Raw genomic sequence first — 14606 nt, forward strand, 5'->3', positions numbered from 1 at the left:
ATATTGTTATAATATTACTTATAATAACACACTCCATGTGTATGTTTTTTAGAGATCCTTTCACATCGATGAAAGCCGGCAAAAATATTGTATTCAATTGGCCGGAAAAAGACTCCGAGGATTTCGATCCTTTTTGTCCAACAAATTTCTCAAGGTATGTTTTTTAGAGATCCTTTCACATCGATGAAAGCCGGCAAAAATATTGTATTCAATTGGCCGGAAAAAGACTCCGAGGATTTCGATCCTTTTTGTCCAATGAAGTATGCGGAGATTATTTCAGCCGAAGAATGGGATAACTTTGTCGCCAAACGAAGAAACGAAAAATTCCATGTAATGTCTATTAATTATGGTATTATACAATTGTTAAGTTTCTTGGTTCTAATATGCCTTAAACTTTTTTATCCAGGAAGTAAGCGACAAAAATCGGAAAAGGGCATTAAAACCCGCGTATCCGTACAAAAAAGGGTGTACGGGATATGCACGGTTACAACAAAGAATTGTGAGTATATTCAAATGCTACGAGCTTATACATTGTCACAATATGTTATAATTGATGATCTTATAATCTGATTCAATGTGTAGCTAGCCGAGGAGAAAAGTGACGTAACATCTCTTCCGGAGCACGTATTGTGGAAGGTTGCTCGGGTTGGGAAGGATGGGGCTGTCGTTGAAGCGGTTCAAAATGTTTATGACGAATGTGTAAGTATATGTAACATTATTTCTTTAATTATATCGAAAATTTTGTTAGACATATAATTCATTTTTAATCTCCTCTAATAATATTTCAGGAGACTTTATCCCAAACCTTACCTTCAACCGAGGTCCAGGATTGCAGGAGCGTACTTAGTCGAGTACTAAATGTTCCTGAGTATTCCGGTCGTGTGAGGGGTAAGGGTTTTGGTGTGACTCCGTCGTCATTTTATAAAAAACCAAAAACAAAAAATCCTACCAACAAAGAGGTGATGGAGACCTTGGCGGAGTTAAGGGCACAAGTACTCGAACTGCAAAAGGAGAATGCAAGGTATAGAGAGGAAAGGTGCGGTTCCGAGGCAAAAGATACTAGTGACCGAGCTAGTATCAATTGTCAACCGAAATTTCCCGAGGTAATTATATATGTTATTATGAAATTAAAATAGCACTTTTTTACTTGACACATATACACGTTAACAATAACATTTATTATTGGTTTAGGGCATTACACCTTGTCAGTTGTATCTATCGTCACCAACTTATCGCATAGTTGGCAAGGGAAAAGTGCACAACACTTCGGGTGAATTACTTCACCATAATCCCCTCCCGGTGGGATATATGAAAGTTTCGGTTGACCTTGATATTAGATACGGACGCGCTTCTACCATTACCTGACGTTGTTTCAGAGACAACGTTGATGCGAGATGCAGTCGGGTCCTTTGTTGGATGGCCGTCAGATCTAATTTTCCCAGATGCCGAGGTATATATGTTCTAAATGATTATGAATATTTAGTATTCACATTTCAATTCAGTTACAATTATGATATTTAATCAATCCTTATTACATGGTAATGTTAGACTCCTACAAGACCCACACATAAAGCTGGTAAAGGGATTTCAAGACGCATCGAGTCGGTTGCATCTCAAAAAGAGGTACAAATATATATACCCATTGAATTATATACGCAACGATTCTATTGCATCACAAAAAGTCATGATTTAATTTATATGAATTTTTAGGTTCCCGTCGAATGTTGAAAAAAGCTGGTAAGGATATTCCAACGACGTCCGGGAAAAAATCTCAAATTATGATGCGTCTTGAGAAAATGGTGGAAGAGTCCGATATTATGCACGGCGCCATCCGTAGTGTAGATTTTGATGAAGGTGTTTTCGGAATTGCTCATTCTGAAATAATTGCAAAGGAGGACATGCAACAACTTTTTGAACACGAAGAATTGGGCATCGCTGTCATTCATACATACATATGGTACTCCGATCAATCTATTATTTACTTAGTTGAACAATTTATTTACACATTTCAATGAGTAGTCTAATGTTTATTATGTTTCTATTTAAGGTATATGTATGACACATTGATGCGGGGAACTGAATTGTGTAACCGATTCAATTTTATTGCTGCTTCCCGTATCAACACAACGTTTATAACGAAAAATCCAACATCCGTAAAGAATGAACTAGTCGATAGATTCATGGCGGCCGACGATAATACTACACCCAGTTTGTATTTTTTACCGTTTAATTCTGGCAACGGGTTAGATTTTCTTTCTAATAATTTCATTCTAATCTATGTATATCTTTTACGTAGAAAATTTTCATGCATCTAAATTTTTGTTTTATTTTACAGTGGTCACTGGGTGTTGGTTGCTATGGATCTTTCGAGACTAATGGTGTATTATCTCGATTCGTTATCGGGTGATTGGAGTAAATATCCGAGTATGAAGAAGACGGTTGACGCGTAAGTGAAATTCCCCTAAATATTCGTGTGTATTTGTATATTTAATTATGTCTGTCAGATTGATCTCAATATACGTTTTTATTTTGTTAGGGCAATACTAAAATTTAGATCGAAAAAGAATTATCGTAATAGGAAGGACATTACCTGGGTCAGAGTTCAGGTATATATTAAGTATCTTATTTTTGCTTATAATAGTGTTTGTTTTTTGCTTATAATAGTGTTTGTAAGAAATTAACTATATATATATTGTTTGTTTTTCTGTGTAGTGTCCTCAGCAAAACAATTCGGTCGATTGCGGATTTTTTGTATTGAGATTTATGAGAGATATCATTGCGTTGAATCGTATAGACATCCCAAAAATGGTATGGAATAATAACTTAGGGTTTATTTTAATATTATCGGATATTTCATCTAATTTGTTACTAAATCATGAATATGTTTTATTCTCTTAATTGTAGTACTTTGACGAATACAAATCTTACTCAAGAGCTCATTTGGATGAAATGAAGGATGAATTGTGTCAATTCATTATTGATCAAAGAATCATATAGGTTGTATATTGTTGTACATATATGTATGGAATGTTGTTGTACATGCATGAATATATATTAATGTTGTATATATGGAGGATTAATGTTGTATATAAATGGATTCATGTTGTATATATCAATGGATTAATGGTGTATAACATTGGATTAAAGGATGAAATCAATATGAATTTTACACTTTTGCAGCATGCGAACAGGTTCCCAATTAAATACCCACTATTTTTCAAACAAATTTTTTTAAAATAACTAACACTTTAGAGGGCGCTTTCTGTAGGAAGCGCCCTCTAAACACTTTACATTGACAACTTTAGAGGGCGCTTTGTCCAGAAAGCGCCCTCTAAGGTGGCCCTTTATGGACCACTCCAGAGGGCGCTTTTTTCTGAAAGCGCACTATAATGTGGCCCTTAAAGGGCCACTTTAGACAGCGTTTTCTCCAGGAAAACAAAGCGCTGTCTTTACCTATGCCAGCGCCACTTTAGAGGGCGCTTAAAAGCGCTGTTATAGGCCAAAATAAGCGCCCTCTTTTCCCTTATTTGGTGTAGTGGTATAATGTACTTAAGTAAAATACGGAAAACTGTAAGGTATGATAGTGGAATTCACAACACCGTAATGTATGATGTACTTAAGTGAAATACAATACACTATAACGTATAATATTCTTATTGGGCTTGTTCAACTTGTAGCCCATACAAGCAGTTATATAAATCGAACCCTTGTCCTAAAGTATTAGTTTCCTAACCAAAATTGGTTTGGGAAATCCTACTCGTACTTATCTCTCTCGAATTATTCATTAATAACAAATATTATTGAGATTGGAGGCACTATGTTCGTGTGGATTGAGTATAGGTGTTTTATTTTGTTCAAAAATCGCAGCCATTCTCTGGTTCTGTATCAATGGTTAATTTTCACAAGAGGTAACCATTATATCGTTGATCATGTACATTCGTAAGGATTAAGTTAAGGGTCATTTTTTTATTTTCTTCTCCGCATTTTAATTGTGATTTCCCTTCAAGTAAAGATCTAAAGTGATCACAAACATTTCATTATTATTCGTAATTCTCATTATATATAAGCATGTAACTCCTTGAAATCTTTAAGATTCTGACCTTTTTTTCATCAATAAAAATATTTCTAATGGGTTTTATATCATTCTAGAATTTTGAAAATATCAAATCATCCAAACATTAAAACTATTTATATTTGTCTTTAAAATTGTGTATCATACTCTATTTTCATCTTCATTCAAAGAGGAAAATTTTAATTTCTTTAAGAGAATAACATCTTAGACGTAATCTCTTTGCCAGAGATTTTTGGAGTTTTTTTCTATCCTTTTGTTACTTATGATGTGGGAGATAGATTGTGGTTTAAAGTTGTTAGGTGGTGGGGTTGTGTAATGAATGATCTCAAGAGAGAAATGTGTGGTGTTTGAGCTGATTAGGTCCTTATGGTTTAGGTATATGACTAAGTTGATTTGATTCTAATTTGGCACTCTATGGTGTGTTCTAATTGAAAATTCTAAAATGATTCTATTTCTTGAGGTGCGACAATGACCTTGGAGGAAATTGTGGGTTTGATCATTTTATCTTTTGGAAAATTATTTTTAAGGAAGACCTTATTTTACTCTTGCACTTTTTAAAACTAAATGTCATAATCTATTCTCTTCCTAAATCAGTATAGTCGAGATGGTAGGTCATTTTTTGCTTTAAGAGATGTTTTGTAAGTTTTTGTTGATTTATGCTTATGATATTCTTTTAGTATTTCCATATTCCTTTTTCATATGCTTTTTCTTAGGGGTCGGGGTCTTTTCTCCAATAATGTTATCAATTGTTTAGGAGATTCCTTTTGGTTGGTGGTTTTTTAGGATTGTAGTGCACCTCTAGTCCTTTTTACTTTCCTTTTGTTTTTTCATATTTTGGTGGATACATTTTGTAATTTGTTCCTTTATTTTTCTTCCTATTTATCTATACTAGAATATAACCCGCGCGTTGCGCAGATCATCTATAATATATTAATGTCACTGTATACAAAATTTTAAACTTTATCAAAATTTTAGATTTTTTGTATTGAGTAATTTTTAAATAATTATATTTGAATAATTATTATATGTAGTTTTATAAACACATATTTGAAAAAAGGTTAAATTTTAAGAGTAATAGAGAAAATTAATTGATTATTTTGATAGAATTTTATTTTTGAGTGAATTTATTTGAATAACTATTATATGAGTTTATTAGGACATTTGAGAATAACTTAAATTTTAAGGAGTAATAAAAAAGATCGATGTAATTGTATATAATATAAGAATTATACTAAAATTTATCAATTAGTTTGTGTGTTAAAAATTTAATGATTGAATAATAGATAATAGAATAATTTCATGGTTAAATTTATAATTTATTTTTATTCAAAGAGAATAATTGATTTATTGGCAATTATAACGCAATAATAATTGTACTAAAATATAATGAAAAAAACACTTTCAAAATTTTTAATATTACATTAATTGTTAGAAATTGGAATTGTAGATAATTATCATCAATAATAAGTAAGAAATATAATTTCAAAATTTCTAATAGTCCTTAATTATAGGTTGAAGATTTAGATTGATAGATAATTAGTAAATAGTAAGAAATTGAGATTCAATTTGATTTTTTTAAATCTGATACTAACTACAAAATTAAAATTCTGATTGGTGATAATGTCACTAACATTGTAAAATGGAGCTTCCGTTTTATTTAGAGTCAGAATTTGGATTGATAAATAATTAAAATAGTGAGAAATAAATTTTAATTTTTTAATAAGTCATTAATTATTAAATATGAATGTAGAATCATATATTATTATTGGCCACAATTAGAAAGAAATAAAAAATAAAACTTCATAACAATTGAAATAAAAATTAAATATTATCTATATACACTAATTATAGTATTGTTAGAAATAAAAATTAAATATTATCTATATGCACTAATTATGGTATTGTTAGAAATAGTTTGTCTAAAGGAATAAAATATTTTTTATAAATAATAAAAACATCAACTATTCCATATAGCTAAACCACAAAAACATTTTAAAATAGAAGGAAGGAAATTAAACCAAAGAATAATTCGTAACAATTAAATAGAAATTAAATATTGTTGGTATGGTTATATTCGAAAGAGATGGTAAGTTTAAGGAGTGCCTTAGAGGGGGGGTGAATGAGGCACTTAGACTATTTTCCAAATTTTTGACGGTTTATGACTTTTACTTTCTTGAGTTGCTTATGTGATAAAAAGTGGTAAAGTGCGGAAAGTAAAGAACACCACGATGTTAAAACTTATTTTCATTCATTGATACGTTAACCTAGTTATTAAACAAAATATTCAAATACTTTTCTTAAAATTGTAAAAATGATTGAACGAATTTTGAATATCGCATCAGTCCAGGTGAAAACAATAAAAACAAATACCTATACTTTTATTGCAAATACTACGATAACAGGCTCAAAGTGGATAATTGTCAATAATTTAATTAAGTGACATTGACCATCCTTTAATCGTTGATTTGTTGAAGTAAAAGTCTTCATTATTAAATGATAGTAATGATTATATTTGTGTGATGTTGTTAATAGTTATTTGATATGACAAATGCAAGATATTGAACATTTGACTCTATTGTTATTTATTTTCTTATATGGTTTGAACTTGAATTCTCACTTATGAAATATCTACATGTAACCGTGGTCTATAAAATAGAGCGCATGCCTTCACAAGAATTTTAATTTTTAAAATATTCTTAAAATTTGGGAAACTTATCCTAATGCTCATTGTTAATTCAAGTTGTATCCATGGCACGTGAGATTTTATGATTTTTTTATTATTAAATGATGAAAACTATTGCGTGTTGTTATAATTAATATTGTATTACTCTTTATTTGAAGTTGATTAATTAAAAGATTTTATCCTTTTCAATTTTCATTTATTTAAAATAATTTTTTTAGATAAATATCAACAACTAAATGATTTTGGGGTATAGCGTCACATGCATCACATGAGTATATGCACTAGTATAAATTTCAACGACATATATAAATGCATTAAAAAACTCTAAATCACAATAAAAGAAATAAATAATATTACATACAATAACATTTGAAGTGAGATTCGTGTCTCACTTCTCCATTTATAATGTTCTACTTTCCTTCCATGATGATTTCAATCAAAGGTATACTTTAGTGTCTCAAATCACGTGTAAGATATTCTTTGTACCATTTTGCTGTATTAGTCGGTATACGCTTGAGACTATCATTAAAGTCAATATGATAAAGACCCCAATTTCCAGAATAACCCGCTTGAAATTCAAATGTATCAAATGCTGCCCATAAAAAGTAACCTTGAACGTTTACGCCATCACTATCAATTTAAACATAAAAAAATATTTAAGATGAGTCATACCGATATTTTTCAAGTTTCATTACTTTAAATTTGATTGAGTTTTTATATTAGAACCAAAAACAATAAGTACTTATAGTCAACAATATACTTTTGAAAAAATTAAAAAACTTTAAGAAATTGCATAAAATTTATTTTCAGACAATTTAAATGATTACATAGTCATTCAATTATATTTTAATACAATGCCAATTTATTTGATCATATTTTAAACTATCTCAACACAACATCCAAATATGAACATGACTGAGCAACTATGTAAAACCACTTTTTTCTATCAATTCAAAATCATTGACCTTTATTATAATTAAACAAGTTAAAATTTCATTCTTTTTATTTCAAAATATTCTTAAATCAATTCATAGTAAAAACAATATAATATAGTTAAGAAATATTTTTGAATTTTTTATTACTCTCTTTACACAAGTAAGAATGTTAATAATGTATGTGATATATAAACACTATATAATAAATATAAATAAAAGGTCCTCACAAAAGCAAAATCAGATCATACATAAATAAAATATATGTGCATGATTAATAACTAAGAGGAATACATTCAATTCTAAGAATAATCAAATGTATCATGATACATTTATTTACTATCCATATAATTTTATGGATAAGTAAAAGTGACTTACTTTATTGCCGTCTTAGTAGCATTTAAATGTGCGGCAACATAAGCAATTCGGTGTTCGTCCTTTAATGGATTTGAGATTTTTGAAGAAGCAATACCTACATAAATATGATTTCATAAAATTTTTACTGATTAATCTTTTAGTACCATAAATTATAGATATTAGTCATAATATTATAAATATGATTAAAAAAAAGTACCACCAACCATTTTCAGTGATGTAGACTTTAGGATTTTTGTACTTTTCCTTAATATAGATTAAGAAATTATATAATCCTTCGGGATAAACATTGTTCCAACCATATTGATCCTATAAGTTATTAACATTGAACAAAAATTAAAAATATCATAATTATGCTATTCTCCTAACATATGTCATATTTTAAGTTTTTTTTATTATTTTCTCACCTTGAAACCAAGGATTTTTCCTTCTGCATCAGAAGCTGCAATTATGAAGTAATGACAAAAAAAAATAGTTCATAATTAATCAGTACAATTTATTGTAAACTTACATGTAAGATAAGAATAATTTGATTGGTGCAGAATTTGTGATGTCACCTTAATTAACTTTTTTTTACAACGATATATTTTGTGTACCATTTTTTCCTGCTTAAAAGTAGAATTTAATTTAAGAAAAAACTTACCTTCTGAAACTGCTAAAGCATCATAATTGTCCGCCATAATCTTGGTTATATTTGGTTCGTGTCTAGCAAAGTGAGAAGTATAATAATTTATCCCTATAAAATTTGTGCTTCCTTTTAACATACGTTTCTCCTTTTTAGTAAATTCTGGTAGCCTATTCCCCACCAACTCTTTCATTATTTTTGGATAATCTCCATGGAACACGGGATCTAAAACCCTACACATTGAAATATAATGTAGCTAAATATTTTTTTTATATGTATATGTAATTACCAATTTAAAGAAGATATATAAAATTTAAATAAACATAACATTGAACTTGTGATAATGCACACATGGTGTGCTGTTAGTAAGGTAAGCAAAACAGACTAACCATCCCCAATAGAAATCCATTAGTCTTTGAGCAGCAACCACATCTTCTGGGTTAGAACTGTAGGGAACATACCTTCCTGATGAAAGAGCAAGTCCAATTTCTCCCCCTTGTATTGCCTATATCAAATATTCAATAAAAAATAACAATAATTTATTTCTTATATATCATTCTCCTTATTTTATAGACCTTTAATTAATGTTATTAATTGCCAATGTATTTTTTTAAATTTAACTAAATCAAATGTAACAATTATTATTATTATTTTTATCAATGAGTTGTATTTCATTCACTATGTTGTGAATCTCAATTGTTAATCTACATATATTTTAAGCTAACATTCATACTATATATATATGTAAAATAGAATACCTAAAATATGTCTTACTTGAAATTTTGTTGTGTATAACTTTGATGTTGTAGCATGGGCAAGAAGAAAGTTATGAAGTAGAGTATATACTTGTGTACATATTTTAGTACTTGTGCACGCTTGATCAGTAGATAAATTATCAATATTGAACATGTATTGAACTATAGCAGTGAATTCTGCCTCATTGATTGTAGTCCAATGTTTTACTCGATCTCCATATGTTTTGAATAAGAGCTTACTATAATCCTTGTAATATTTTCTGAAATTTATTTTTTACATAAATAATATTAGCATAAATGTTTAAATTCCATTATCTGGTGTACACTAACTTTAAGGTTAAATAAATTAATCGAAAATAAAATATCAAGTGGATATGATATTAAGAAAATTTACACAATGGAACGATTTAAGAAGCCACCATGTTTTTCTTTAAGAGCTAACGGGTAGTCAAAGTGCATGATACCCACAAAAGGTTCAATACCTACACATATAGTAAAAAAATGGATAATGTAAAAGCGCAAAAAAAGTGTATGCATTTTATTTTTAATAAAATACTCGTTAAATCTGATTATTACAATGAATTTTAGATACTTCGAACCATACCATTTTTGAGTAATTCATTAATCAAGTTGTTGTAGAAGTTGACACCTTCTTGGTTTATACCTCCTTCCAAAGTTCCATCTACATAATCGATCATTAAAAATAAAGAAAAAGATAAATGTATTAGTATTATTAAGTATTTCAGGAAAATAATATATTATATCCCTAATTGTTGGGCATTTGAAAATTATTATTTTTCTCATATCTTTAGTACCAATAACAACAAACATCAAACCTTAATTTCGGGAAGAAAGACAACACTATGGAGAATCATTTAAAAAATTAGCATAAAGGTAACATATTATAGAATAACCAATGTATTTGGTCGGTTTATAGACTAGATACATTGATTATTCAATGAATCTAAAAAATGAGTTGTCTCTTATATACAGGAACAAAGGTAGTATAACATATTGTATTCATTTAAATCGAGTATCGAAGAAAAAGAGCTAAAATATCTAACATTTAAAATGAAAAAAAAAATTAAAGAATAAATTTAAAATCTATAAATAAGTCAGTGGAATAAAAGTATAATCTAGCCAACTTAAATATATGAAATTCTCTTTGTATTTATAGATTAAAGTATCTAAATTTTGTATCTTAAGAGGAAAAAAAATAGAACACAAGCTTAAAAGACAAAAGTAAAACCTAAAAACAATTTTAATGAGAAAAATTATAATTTATAATTTTAAAAAATCATAAAAAAATGAGATTCCTTGCTTAATTTCCAAATTCAAACTTTGTTTAATATTCTCCGCTTCAGATATTAATTAATGATGTGATGCAAAATAAATATAAAGATCGAACTAAAGTAAAGACAATTACAAAAATATGTTAGGAAAAAATAATTTATACTCAAACACAACTTATTTTAGACTAAAAGATATAAATAAAAGGAAGAACCAAAGCACAAAACATAACTCAAATGTTTCGTTACTTAATATTCTTCTTCTGAGAAATATGAGAGTGTATTAGATATTTTTTATTTTATTTTAGATGTTAAAATATATTATTTTAGTTTTAAAAATTACTTGGCAATATTCTACTCCAAGAGATGGACATTCGATAAGAATTTACTCCAAGCTTCTTTAAATGTTGCACGTCCTCCTACAAGATCATAAAAATTAAAATAATGAAAATCAGTTCAAAAAAATAATTATTCCAAGGTGTACAATTTTTAAAAAATGTATTTCTACATTGTCAATCTATTATGTTTAATTAACAATAAAACTGGTGTTGTTTCTAATTAATACTATATAGTAAATAGAGCAATAATGTAAAGTCGGTGTTTGGAGACTTGGGGTCAAGAATTCCAACAAAAGATGGATGTATGCTTACTTTCATCAAAATAATAATTAACTTATAATATTTGAAAATAAAAATCTAATGTCTATCCAAAGAGAAAAAAATTCAATTCAGATTTAGTGAACTCACCTTATATCGTTTATAATGTTCAATTTTTGATGAAAATTTATCAGCATCTAAATATCGACCTATTTGTTAAGAAGAAAGAAAAAATTGTTATTGTTAATCATTATAACAAAGTATTATATTCCAAGATGAATAGAAATAACCAAATGACAATACTACATATTTTAAGAAAAATAGAAAAATAAAAGTTAACCACCGAACGAAATTCAATTTTTATAAGAGATTGATGTAAAATGACAGTGTCACCTTTCATTATAGTCATTTCTTTAATTTGTTAAAATTTGTTTTCCATTACATCTATCAACTTTATTTGATAATTTAATTTTGAAAAAATTTTGGTCAATTGAAGTTTTGTTGAATACTAGTACTATGAAAAAGATAAAATAGCATTAAATTATTGAACATCAGATAACATACCTAGTAATATATTAAAGTACCAAAGTATTTACATTTGTATTCTTACTATAAGTATATGTTTCAAACCTTTGTTTTGTTCAACTATATCATCCCAGATTCCAAGTCCTCTTCCTCCTTCATGAGACCCTCCTTCAATCTGATGTTACCAAAGTTTTTTTTAGTAATACGGTAGCTTTTGTAATTTCAAGCTATTAAATATCTTTTTAATCAGAGTTGGTACTATATGTCTAAGTGTATATGACTTTTTAGAATGCACCTGAACGGCAGAAGATCCCGTACCAAACAAAAATCCATGCGGAAATGATTCTCGATTTGGAAATTTTGAAGAATTTAGAAATTTTAAAATAGAGGCATATGGATTATATGTATTTCCTTCTCCAATCTACAAATCTCAACAACAACAACAAAATATGTTAACACAAAAAAAACTAAAATTAAGTAATTATGACTCAATCAATATTATTGTATATATGGATAAACTAATTAATTTAATCAGAAGCACCTGTGAAATAGATAAGTCATATTTGGTTGTCATATGCCTGTGAAATAGATCTGCAATCGTAAAATAATATAACCAATTATGACAATGTAAATAGTTAAATAATTCATATTAGAAAATGAAGAGCACAAATATCATTGAAATTTTAAAGAAATTATTTGTATCTCAAAAAGTAGTATTTTCTCTATATATTTATAATTATATAACATTTTGAATAATTATTATGTATAACATGTATATGACTATTACTAAATTATCATTTGTGTATATTATGTTGACCTTAATTTAATTTTTTTATGATGAAATTATAATATTAATAAGTGATATTTCAAAATAAACAAATAAATTTATCTAACAATTTGAAAAGCATCTTATATTTAGGAACAAATAAATATTTAAAATTATGAGAGATGAATAAGTAGATATAGAAGGAACAAATATTAACATGGTTTGATGAAGATAAAAGATTGAATTGAATTTTGTTTTACATATGTGTAATTTTAATTTTCCTAAAGTCTTAATGGCTTAAATTAAGAGAATTATTATCATAAAAATAAAAATACATACACCCATATGCTTGAGAAGGAATGTTGAATATCAAAACAAGAGACAAGATTGTAATAATAGTTTTATAAATTCTCAAAGCTGACAAAATCTCCATTTTGTGCAATGAAGAGAATGCCAAAATTTGATATAAAATTTAAAATTTTACTTTATTTATAGTTTGAGAAAATAAATAAAAATAGCTTTTTACCCAATGACAACCTGTTAGACCACTTTCTAGTTTAAAAATGATCAGACTAGTCTTTTAAAATATTTTAACAAAAATATATTATTGCGCTGTCTGAAATTACTTTGACCTTTTTTTGACCACACATTTATTTGATCATGATGAATACCAATATTACTATATTTAGACTTTCCAACAAAATAACATATTTAGTTTGTTCTTTTATATAAACTATAGTTTGTGTGTTACAATTGTACAACATCACGTTAAAAATACATTTGCATATATTACTTTATTTCTAAAATAAATATATAAAAAAATTGAGTAAATGATAAATTTATTTAAAGTATGTCATAAATAACTATGATCTCCACTTTCCCATCATCATCAACATCATCATCATTTCTTTAATTATTTATAGTTAACTTCACTTATTATATTTAAATTATATTACTTGGTTACACAAAGATTAATAATACTTACGTTGTTAGTATATTATAGAAGTTATATAACATTACAAGTATTCACCTTCGTAACTGAGGTAGATATATTCGGATGAGAAACATTTTCTTCATGTTATTTAATTCTACTTCATCCCATCACTTAAAATTTCTCATGTGTTTTGTCAAACTCTAGAGGCCAATATTTTTATTAGAACTCGATACTTGTATTAAATTATCTATTAATAATAATAAGGTTTTTTTACCATGTTTATTTTTTCAAAGTAATAAAGTCCATAAAATAACTAGTCTGTTTGATGAAGCATTGAGTGTGATTTAATCATGAAACCTTGTTAAACATAAAGAAATTATTCTTAAAGTATACGTAGTCAGGTTTTATTGTGAAGTGGAATAATGTAATACCCCAACCAGATAAGATCTAAAATATCGTAACTGAGATACTGTAATAGGTGGCACTGATACATCAAAGAGCATAGAATTGACATAAGTATATGGAATTACATATGTTACACCAAATGTGCATATATATAAACCATTTCTAAAATATAAAAATACTAATAAAACCCAGCACAAATCAAAATATAAGAAAAGTCTTATTGCATCCATCAAATCATCTTGCCTTTCCCTTTATTAGCAACCTGTCTATATGAAAAGATAATCAACAACATGGGGTGGGATAATACCATCTCAGTGGAGTTCTACCAACGCCACAAGTTCAATAAAGGTTGGGGTCATCTAGAACTACAAGAGATTCTACATATTTTATTACTCATGTATCATAAAATAAAACAAAACGGATCGAGGTATAATCATCCTCATACAATGTAAGAATGTCGATACACTCGCTCTAACATCCATGTACACTTCAGGAGACCGTTAGCATCGTGGAACATCCACTTCCTACTATCATTTCTCATATCAATCCTAGTTTGATAGAATTGGGGACTTTCTACTAATCCTTTCCACTAAGGTTGGTCCTATGGTGCGACCTACCACATTTGCCTGGATTATCCTCCTGATTATTA

At 28.0% G+C, this 14606-nt stretch overlaps 1 protein-coding gene across 1 annotated transcript; it reads right to left on the bottom strand.

Moving 5' to 3' along the window:
* Positions 1-7204: 7204 nt before the first annotated feature.
* LOC127130869 (beta-glucosidase 13) lies at positions 7205-13054 on the bottom strand. Its single transcript, XM_051059829.1, has 15 exons — positions 12958-13054; positions 12394-12443; positions 12148-12273; positions 11958-12027; positions 11478-11536; positions 11075-11150; positions 10047-10124; positions 9837-9924; positions 9462-9702; positions 9077-9192; positions 8706-8920; positions 8470-8504; positions 8269-8371; positions 8066-8159; positions 7205-7385 (listed from the first exon to the last, which is right to left on the bottom strand). The coding sequence occupies exons 1-15, from the start codon at positions 13049-13051 to the stop codon at positions 7205-7207; spliced, it is 1626 nt and encodes a 541-aa protein (XP_050915786.1). The 5' UTR covers positions 13052-13054.
* Between the last annotated feature and the right edge of the window lie 1552 nt (positions 13055-14606).

This window comes from Lathyrus oleraceus, chromosome 3, assembly GCF_024323335.1.
Source record: "Lathyrus oleraceus cultivar Zhongwan6 chromosome 3, CAAS_Psat_ZW6_1.0, whole genome shotgun sequence".
Lineage (NCBI taxonomy): Eukaryota > Viridiplantae > Streptophyta > Magnoliopsida > Fabales > Fabaceae > Lathyrus > Lathyrus oleraceus.